At 32.6% G+C, this 10,918-nt stretch overlaps 1 protein-coding gene and 1 non-coding gene across 2 annotated transcripts; one reads left to right on the forward strand and one right to left on the reverse strand.

The window, feature by feature from the left end:
- The first annotated feature begins 2,540 nt into the window (after nucleotides 1-2,540).
- Nucleotides 2,541-4,276, forward strand: LOC129298542 (fasciclin-like arabinogalactan protein 1). The gene has a single exon (XM_054936959.1). It carries the CDS (start codon nucleotides 2,712-2,714, stop codon nucleotides 3,951-3,953), a length of 1,242 nt encoding a protein of 413 aa, XP_054792934.1. The 5' UTR covers nucleotides 2,541-2,711; the 3' UTR covers nucleotides 3,954-4,276.
- A 2,434-nt stretch (nucleotides 4,277-6,710) lies between these two features.
- On the reverse strand, nucleotides 6,711-6,906 carry LOC129298543 (U2 spliceosomal RNA). Its single transcript, XR_008590376.1, has one exon. It is a non-coding gene; the product is annotated as a U2 spliceosomal RNA (small nuclear RNA).
- Nucleotides 6,907-10,918: the final 4,012 nt, after the last annotated feature.

The following is a 10,918-nucleotide window of genomic DNA, read 5'->3' on the forward strand; positions in this document are numbered from 1 at the left end:
TACTTTACAAAAAGTAATTTCACATGTGAATTTTTTTAATTAAAATATTATACTTTTTAAAAAAATTTCTTGGAAGGTAGTTTTAAAATTACATATCAAATATTAAAAAAATTAAGAAAAAATAACTTATAAGAAGGATCAACAAAATCTTATAAAATGTGACTAATAAAAGTGAACGAATGGGGTGTATTGTTTTGAAAAATGATAATAAGTTTCAAAATAAAAAAATTATGATAACTAGATTTCAATAATTTTTAAAAAAATAAATTGTAAATATTAATTGGTTCCAATGCCAATTACAAATTAAAAGTTATATTTAGAGTTTGATTATCTTGTTTACAATTAAAACTATTAAACTTGTAATTGTTTAAATTAATATTTTTAACCTAACTGTTATAAATGGATTGTTTTGAGACTTTTATGTCACTTTTTCATATTTTTTATTATATGTGCCTATATTATTCGTATTCAATGATCTTAAAACTGCTAATAGCTTCTAAAAATTAAATACAGAAAACAATAGTATTATGAAAAATGTTAGAATTTTTTTTTAAAATATGTAAATGATGATGAAATCTCACAAAATGTAATAATTCTTTTCAAATCACTTGAGATTTTTCTGACATTAATATCATTTATAAAATAACTATAATGTCTTTAATTTTTTTAAAAGAACCAGTGATTATTTTAATTTAAATAATAATTACTTTTTTAAAAAATGACTAAAAATGGATAGTAAATGACAAGTTTGACTCTACAAATTTTTAATCACTGAAGTTCATGTGTTGTGAATATCAGTAAGTACTTTAGTTTAAATAATGATTTTTTTTTTTCTGGTAATGACTAAAATAGGATAATTAATTACAACTTTCTCTTTGTAAAATTTTAATTACTAAAGTCAAGGTGTTATAAATATTAGTGACTATTTTAATTTAAGTAATGACTACTTTTTTAAGCAATGACTAATATTGGATAAGGAATAATAAGATCTGTTTTGCCCATTTCTTTGTTTATTTTAAATTGAGAGCATTATAGTCATTTCACAAAAGATATTTATGTTATAAAAGTTTTAAGAGACTCAAGAAGAATTATCACATTTATACAAAATATTTACATATTTCAATAGGATTTTTCTATTATTTTAACTAGTATTATTTATGAGTAATGAAGACATACAATTTTTAATTACATTCTCTTACGTGTATATTAGTAGCAATGATCTAAGAATTGAACTAAACTAATTGATTCAATAAAAAACTAGTCCAGTGTTTAGTGTGGACACAAGAAGATTTGAGAGATCAAAGAACTACTTTAAAACTATTTGAACCAACCTTAATCCAATAAAATCAATCATTAAATTGGTTGAACGGGTCACTTGAAATTTTTATTCTAAAAAATTTCAATTCATATCTTAAGTCAAAATTTATATTTATCTATACAAAATAAGCATGGAAAAAAAAAATCATGCAAAAAATATGCATATATGTATTTTGAAACTATAAGCCATTCATCATAAAAAATATATTAATTTATTTATAATCAATTTGAATGATTCAATTATAATACAGTCCAGTCATTCAATTATGAATCAATACTTTGATTGGTTAGATGAATAGACAATGATCAGTCAATTTTTGTTAATATTGCTAATAGCCACTTATAAGGAAAATTCATATTCCTCATGCTCTGGAGTAACGTTTAACTCAAGTTTGAGCTTAATTACATCCACATGCACTCCATTTCTAATTTTCCAGGTCCTCCTACCAAAGCCAATTTTCTTTAACTGGCCCATAACTGATAGCTAGGATAAAACTTTTTACAACCACCCGCACCCGATCATCCCCCATTACAGAGCCCCACCTTAAAATGCCCTTTTCACTTTCCAGCGCGGGGTAATCCGATTCCAATTCTATGCTTGTGCCATCGTCAATCGTGCACGCTATAAACTTTAACCCTTTTTAATATTGGCTTAAATTAATTAAAATCAAAAAATAAAATTAAAAGCAGCTCAATGCTCTCTCTAGTTTCATCTGTAGAGCAAAATTTTTTTTTATCTTATTTATGAGTGATTTTATTAAATTTTTTATAAATTTTTTATTTATGCTCCATTAAATGTTAAAGGGTGAAACTATATCATTAAAATATGTATATTTAATAAAGATAAATTAAAAATATTAAATTGTTAAATAAATTTAATAAATTTTAAAAATAAAATATGTTAAAAATAATTTATAAATACGTATATATAAAAGTAAAGTATCCTTTCCGAAAATGTTTCTTTATTCTTTACTGGTCACGCAGGTTGTTCAAGGATCAAGAGATGCTATGCTGCAACGAGCAAGTCATGTGATCAGCTTCCAACCGCCATCGTTACTCTAATCCCAAATCTTCTTCGATCCTTCTGGAACACTGTGCCTTAGATTTTTCTATTCTTTTTTATATTTATTTTTTATGTCGCAATTAAATAGTGTTTCTTACGCCACACATTTTTTTATATATATATGACCAGCTCATTTTAATGCTTCACGAGACAACAAGAGTGGGTAATCGGTAATAATCTCTAAATCTAAGCCCTTTTCCGTGGTCCCTCACTACTAAACGCCCTGTCCTTGTAGCTTTCTCTCTCTTCTCCACTGTACTACTGTGAGCGTGCTTTCTTCTTCCCCTTTCTTGCAGTTCACTGGTTTCTCACTCTGCCGTGCTCTTCCAGAATGCTGCTCCGGCCGGTGAATTACGCAGGGACTCTGGTCCTCGTCGTGGTGCTGATCGTTTCTGTAACCGCCGTTTACGCGCACAACATCACGCGCATTCTGGCCAAGCATCCGGAGTTTTCTACTTTTAACCATTACTTAACCCTCACACACTTGGCTCCGGAGATCAACGGCAAGACCACCATCACCGTCTGCGCCGTTGATAATGCCGCGATGAACGAGCTGCTTGCTAAACACCTCTCAATTTACACAATTAAGAACATTCTCTCCCTGCATGTTCTTCTTGATTACTTTGGGGCCAAGAAGCTCCACCAGATCACCAACGGCACTGCATTGGCCGCCACGATGTTTCAAGCCACGGGGACTGCTCCTGGATCCTCTGGATTCGTAAACATTACGGATCTCAAAGGCGGCAAGGTCGGGTTCGGCGCGGAGAACAACGGCGGCACTCTGTCAGCGCATTTTGTCAAATCTGTGGAGGAGATTCCGTACAATATCTCTATAATTCAGATTAGCAATGTTCTTCCGTCTGGAGCAGCGGAAGCGCCTACACCAGCACCCAGTCAACAAAATATCACGGCTATTATGTCCAAGCATGGATGTAAAGTTTTCGCCGACACGCTTTTGGCCTCCGATGCTGAACAGACCTATGTGGACAATTTGGACGGCGGATTAACGGTTTTCTGTCCGATGGATGATGTGTTCAAATCGTTCTTGCCGAAGTTCAAAAACTTGACAGCGTCAGGAAAGACAGCGTTACTCTTGTACCACGGCGTACCGGTGTACCAGTCACTTTCGATGTTGAAGTCCAACAATGGACTCCAAAACACGTTGGCTACCGACGGAGCTAACAAGTACGACTTCACGGTGCAGAACGACGGCGAAGAGGTAACGCTGAAGACCAAGGTTACGACGGCGAAAATCACCGGTACTCTAATCGACGAGCAGCCTCTGGCAATATACACAATCAACAAGGTTTTGCTGCCCCCGGAGCTGTTCAAGGCGGAGGCTCCCACCCCATCTCCAGCACCGGCACCCGAGCCTGCTGCGGCCGACGCACCGGCATCACCGAAGAGTAAGAAGAAGAAGGCAGCACCAGCACCGGCAGATTCGGACGCACCGGCAGATTCGCCAGATGACGCTGCTGATCAGACGGCAGACGACAATGGTGCCGTCAGATTTGACGGCGCAACTCACATTTCCTTCATAGTAGCTTCGATTTTCGGGTTTCTACTTGTGTAGGATCTGGAACAATATTTGACCCTACAGAAAACTTGGTATCCTGGTATGTTTGTTTTCATCTTCCGCCTACTTTTGTTAGCTCTAGGGTTTTATTTAGAAAATAAAGTAAAAGGCCTCCTTTGGTTTGGGTAAATTACTTGTTGTCTTTTTCTTTTTTTTTTCCTCAAGTGTGTTTTTTGATTTAACTGTTTATAATTTGTAATTTTGGTGGTGAGCTAGCCAGAAGAAAATATATACCTGCCTGGGTGTATTGTAATTTGTAACTTGAACTTTGCTTCTTCTTCTTCTTTTTAATTATTGATTGCGAGCTGGTGATTGGCTGATTGGTAGTGTGGTTTTATATTTAGGCATTATCTTTTTTAAACATTTTCTGGTGTTTAGATTTGAAGGTTCGAATATTGTTAATGAAAAAAAAAAAATATACGAGGGAGAACTACTAGCTTCAACACAATTATCATACACGGCCTGAAATTGCTCGATCTCAAATCTCAATTCATCATATCTAACGTTTGTTTTATTTGCCAATGTATCTAGCTTTTGTTTAGGAAAATAACAATCTGATACTTATGATTAAAGTCAATGTAGGTAAAACCTTAGAGGTGATAAAAATTCACAAGAGATTAGAAAGAGAAGTATTGGTTTGGCTAAAAAGAAGTTAAGTTTTGGCAATAATTTTTATTTATATTCATAATTTTTAATTTGGGTTAAAATATAAATTTGCACCAAACATTTTTTAAAAAAGACAAAATCGATATCCTAACTTTTTAAATGACATAATAATGCCGTTCTCAAGAAGTAGTACAATTTTGTTGCGGACTAACAGAACCAAACATTTGACCGTGTTCTAGTTGACCTTATTGTGCTTACGTGTCATTACCACCTGGCATAGTTTTAAAATTAAAAATAGAAAGAAAAAGGAAAAATCAGATCCGCCGAGCCATTCGCCCATTCCCCTCCTCCTCGCTCTTCGACTTCTCCTGCCATGGCAGGGCAGTGATCCCTCCATGGAATTGATGAGCAGCAACCCGAATTTTCAAGAGGAACCAAAACTCAGATTCAATCTTATTCTGCAAGGGAGAGGGAAAAAACGCAACCTTGAGGACGCAATGTCAAGAAATCTAGAAATCTCATTTAAAAAACTGTACATGATCTAAACTGACATGGAGAAACGCAATCAATTAATCAAACTTAAAGCGCCCATCTTTTCGAATGCTAATTGATGAATCACAATAGATTCTAGTCGAGATTTTTAATGAAATTTAATCCGTCACCAGTTTGCAGAACAAACTCAAAATTTAAAGAAAGACAGAGAACAATCAATCACTAGCTTAAGGAGCATATTCAAAATTCAAAGAGCAAAGAACAAGCTCACATATTCATAAACTAATTTAGAACTCAAAATCACTGCTGCAAGCTCAGTCGCTTGAAAATATAGAGAAGATGGGTTACAAATTTCTAGATCGCTACTGCAGAACACATTGTTATGGCCAAGGGCAAGAATGAAAGTGTCTGATTTTAAATCCAACAAGATGCTGGAGTTCCAAAGAGTTCGGCCCATCGGATCTCTGCAAGTGAAAAGGGACGATGACCATGGCAGCAAAAAGGGAAACGGAGGGTTTACAGAGGTAATCTCACGGTCTCGGTGAATCGGATCTCGGCAAGTGAATGGGGAAGAAGAAGCTTAGGCGAAAACTGCACCTGAGCGCGAGATATCGGAGCTTCGCTTCTCTCCCTGAGTTGGTGTTCAACGTCGTCGTTTCCTTCAATGACCTGATCGTTTTCTTTCCTTCGCTTCTCTTGGAGCTCGCACCAGTATCGGCGACGAGGAGGGGCTCTACGGCCAGGACCTGATTCAGAGGGGATGACAGACGCATGCGGCGAGGATTTTTTTGGGGGGGTGGGGGAGAATAAGGAAGACGGAGAACGATGGCACACGTGGCATGTATCAAAATTTTCCTGCACACGTGATATCAGCGTGCGGGCCTGCTTAGACAAAATTGACACCGTTATTCAGCTGACGTTGTCAGATTTTTAAAAACATTAGGATTACATTTTTTTTGCCACTATTTTTTTTAAAATGTTAAAATTTCAATTGTGCCTTTTTTTTTATTTTTAAGGTTCGGATGGATGCGTACTTTAATTTTATGATTTTTAATTACTCATATGAATATAAATTATAAATATTTAGTAGCCACGGTCATTTTATTTTATCGTTCTACTTATCCAAAAGCTGTTCCGCTACCTTGATTTTTGGACAAATGTATAAGAGTTTCTCAATCATAAACTTGGCAGAGACTCGGGTAACTAGCCAGCTTTCACCAACACTTACGTTGAAATAAGTCAATAACATAATGTACCCGAATTCGTTCCGTATTTTAAATGGTATACATGCTTCATGACATGTATTGGAGATCTGGATCTCTCTTCATACTATTTTTCCGATGCATCTCTTCACATCCAATATTTAGTAATTCATTTCATTTTAATGACATTATCTATTTAATTATTCATTTCATTTAATGATGTAATATACTTATTTTAATATCATAATTAGCAATTTTGTACTGTTAATCTGGGATTGCATATGGTGGGAGGGTATAGAAAGAATTCAAATTCTACTTATTACATATTCTCAATATTAAAACATATAACATGCATTCTATCAATACTTCAGCTATTCTGGCAAAAAATGACAGAAAAACTTCCATCTTGATTTTATCACCCAAGGAAAAAACCAAAAACCTTAAACTTGGAATGGTGGGGTGCGCCAGGCCCACGCAGTAGTGCAAAGCACGGGCGACACTTGAGGGCCCTAATAGCAAGCTATTGTTGTGGGCACTCCCCCTGAAAAAATTAATTTAATATCATGTGGACTTATAGCCCACGTATCAGATATTAAACTGATAAGAACAGACACTACACTTGATCTTAGCCAAAAGGCCGAGAAAGGTATGCCTTGTATTGTTATTCCGTTGTGCTTTTATATTAGCTTCATGCTTCTCTGCACTTTCCACTCCACGATGTGGGACTTCGAGTTCCAAACCTCACTGAATTCCCGCTCCTTTCCTTGGTCTGTCTGTCAATCTTAAACCTCATTTCCAGCAAAAACTTGAAGATGTAGTCGTTTTATGAGTAACGTTGGTCCTATTATGAACTTGTTTTGGTTGACGACATGAGAATTATACTGTGAAAGGTAAATCTAAATAAAACTAGCATTCAAAATTATCAAGGAAAACTAAAAATTGTCAACATAAAATATTAGAAATATACGAAGTCATACTCACAGGTTAGGAATGAAGTGATTCAACTTATTTATGACTTTTTGTATGTACATAAGCTAATTCTAGTTAATATCAAACACTTCAAATGCAATTGCTGGCAACTAGGGGTGTTCAAATGTTCAGTTTGGCGTCCACCTTGAATTTGAGCAAGAATCAGCCAAACCAACCTGATATTTTATTTGGAAAAGTCATGGACTGATTGATGAATGGTGATGAATATTCACTTCATTTCATGGGTTTCTCGGCAAGCATATTTTTTTTGGTTTGTTTCTCATATATATTTTTTATTGGAGGCAATTATGTTTAAGACATTGTTGGGAATTAAATATGAACACTTAATGGGGATTTAAATCTTGATTCGTTATGTTGTGAGTGACTAACCCTTTTCATTAGATCCGAGTAAGTATTTTTATTGATTGTAATGCACTCCAACTTTCATTAGATATACCAAAAGGACGGGGCACCTGGCGCACAACCATGCTGAATTTTATTAAAGTTAACTTTATTACGTGGGTCAGTCCACAGCTTGTCTGTCCAAGGCCAAACGGCCCAAAAAAATCCCTAGGAAGGCTCAATTAATAGCTTAAACAGGTCCATCGGGTAGATCGGCCCAGTTTGACATGTGCAGCAATGGGCGTGTGAAACTTTTGAATGGGAGTAGTCAACGCCAAGCTCTACATTATAAAAGAAATATTGACACAAATTCTTATAATTGAGTTTTTTTTTTAAAATGATAGGTTATATGGATTAGGAAAAATATAAGTTGGGTTGGATTTGATTCAACTCATTTTTATATGGATTGAAAAAAATATCAACCTAACCCAACCTTTAAGGGTTGAAAGATTAAATGGATTAATCTACCAACTCTTTTTTAATTTATTTTTATAAATTTTTAAAATAATACATGTAAATGAAATGACAATGAGTTCCAATATGATATTCCTTCATGCCATGATTTATTCTAAATATATTAAAAATATTAACTCATAATGTTTATATAAAATATATGAATTAAACCAGCCAAGTCATGCCTATCACTTTATTAAAAGTCTTGAATCTATTATATTTTTCTTTTTTTATTTTTTAAAAATAATATGAATTAAATAGGTCAATCCAAACCTATTAAGATTGACTCATATAGTTCATAAGTTATCTTGTCCGAGTCAAAAAAAATTTATTTTTATTTGAATTAATTTTTTTTCTAGTCCGACTCTTATGATCAGTTATTTTGGCTAATCAATATAACTCAATTCATATTCTTTGCTGCAGCATTTTTATTAAAGTAATCAATTATTATTTGTAACTCACACTTATATTCCAATGGAGGGTTTGGACCTCTACTTCACACCTACAGGGAGGTGACATTCCCATTAGAGTAGCTTACATTGACAATTTAAATAGGAGGGATTATTTTTCTAGTTGATTCATACGTTATGAGAAGTTGAGAACAATAGGGTGTGCCACTGATCATCCCAAGATCTGACGCTGGTGATAGATTTTTTTTTTTCCTTGGCTAGAAACAAGATTATGTTAGATCAACATAAATCCACGAAACGAAAAGTTGAGAAAGGCCGAAGCTCAAAACTCATAAAACTCTAATCTTGAAAGCAAAAGACAACACAACCATCACAAATCGTATGAATCAACCAGAAAAGTACTTCCCCATATTCAAATTGTCAATGGTAAGTTATAGTCATGGGAATTCCATCTCCTTGCAGGTGTGAGGTACATGTCCAATCCTACACTGGCTTAAGCCCAAAACACACGTAACCCTAATCCTAAAAGCAAAAAATATCACAATCACCACAAAACTTAACCCGAAAGGGAAACAAGAAACCTGCCACACCATCATTGACATAAGAACCTTGATAAACACGTCACACAGGAGGAATGGGGGTTTCTTGAACCACTCCATGGGTCTCATCCTTTTCAAAAACAAAACTGCTATAAGATATATTTAACTACCTCAGCAAAACTAAGAAGAGGTGATTAAATTATTAATTTTACTTAAAAATATAATAAATATCTAATCTTAACTCTATAAATGAAAATTTTTGAATTTATATTACATTATTTCTCATGATTAATAAGTTTAAACAGGAGTAATATTAAAAAAATATAATTAGTAACCCATCAGGTTCTTTATATTAAGGAACAAAAAGTTCTTATAGAAAGTACCTACAATAAGGACCAAAGGGAGTAATAAAATGGGAAAATGACAAATTTTTTTAAATTATATAAATGATAATCCGATCCCTCAAAATATCATAATTTTATTAAAGTTTTTAAGAATTTCTATGGTAATAAATTTTAAAATAAAAATATTATTTTACCTTTATTAAAAATAACAAGTCTTAATCTCAACTTTTGTTTAAAGAATAACAATTTTTATTCTGTAAAATGTAAGAATTGAATAAAAAATCACAACTTATCAAGTATAATTTTTGTTATTAAAAAATAAGTCCCAATCACAATTTTTACTTGAAGAATAATGATTTTTGTTCTATGAATTATAAAAGTTGAACAAGAAATTATAATTTATTAAGTGTAATTTTTTTATTTGAAAAACATGTTTTCAAAATAATAAGCTTCAATAACAATTTTTTTAAGAAATAACAACTTTTATTCAAAGATCGTAAAAATTAAAAAAATTATAATTTATCAATAATGATAAAATGATCTTGATGGATTAAATTACTATTTATATAATTCAGGCAGATTTTACAATAATTTTCCCTAATAAAATCACTTTTTAACAATTTTTCTTCAATTCTTATGAAAAATCAGTTGTCTCATATATTTTTAATTCCAAAATCTGACGCCTGTGACAAAATCATCTATCATAGTTTGTGCCGTGCTCGAAGAATTAAATAAATAATCCAATTATATTTTATTCTCTCATATTAAATTATAAAATGTTTTTAAATAAAATCATACATATTAATAAAATTTATTAAATATATTTTATAACCTCACTTTTTTAAAAAAATTATAAAATTTAAAAAATATCCTTAATTTAATACTCCATTTATGAATATTAAAGAGAAAAAATATATGAAAATAGTAGTATTGACAAAGCATCATTAATAAAATATTATTTTTATTAAAGTATTTTATATTGTGAAATACCAAATCTCTTTCAAAAGTATTTTATAATTTGAGTCAGAGGTGATATTTAAGTAGTGTTCATTAAATAAATGATCTGATAAACTTCGTTGGACATTGAAGAATTCAAATTAGTGGTGGGAAAATATATGATTTGATTGGGATTGAGGTTGAATAAAAATATCCCGAGATAGAAACTGTTGAATGCACTGGATCATCAACACAAGCACTAGTTTTGTTTATTGTATCCAAAATTTTATTGTCAAAGCTGTACAATACATTGAAGATACTCAACAAGATGGTTGATGGTATGAAAACTGAGGAATTTGCTTCATTTATGCAACAATGTTCACACTTGGTGGGTTTAATGCAGCTGGCAAGACTTATGACAGCTCTTACACTATAAAAAAAATAGCAGATTAGTGGCGGAATAAATTTCTATCACTAATTCTGTCGTTAATTTAGTGATAAAATGTTATGTCACTAATTCATTGAAAATAATTTAGCGACAAAAAATGCCATAATTAATGGTTAGGATATCTTATTTCGATTTAGTAACGAAATTTGTGATAAAAAATT

Source organism: Prosopis cineraria, unplaced genomic scaffold (genome assembly GCF_029017545.1).
Source record: "Prosopis cineraria cultivar Desert tree isolate PC_DT_omini unplaced genomic scaffold, ASM2901754v1 PC843, whole genome shotgun sequence".
In the NCBI taxonomy this organism is placed as follows: Eukaryota; Viridiplantae; Streptophyta; class Magnoliopsida; order Fabales; family Fabaceae; genus Prosopis; species Prosopis cineraria.

Excerpts from the sequence above, each read along its gene's own strand:
- LOC129298542 (XM_054936959.1), top strand. The coding sequence starts at position 2,712 with ATGCTGCTCCGGCCGGTGAATTACGCAGGGACTCTGGTCCTCGTCGTG.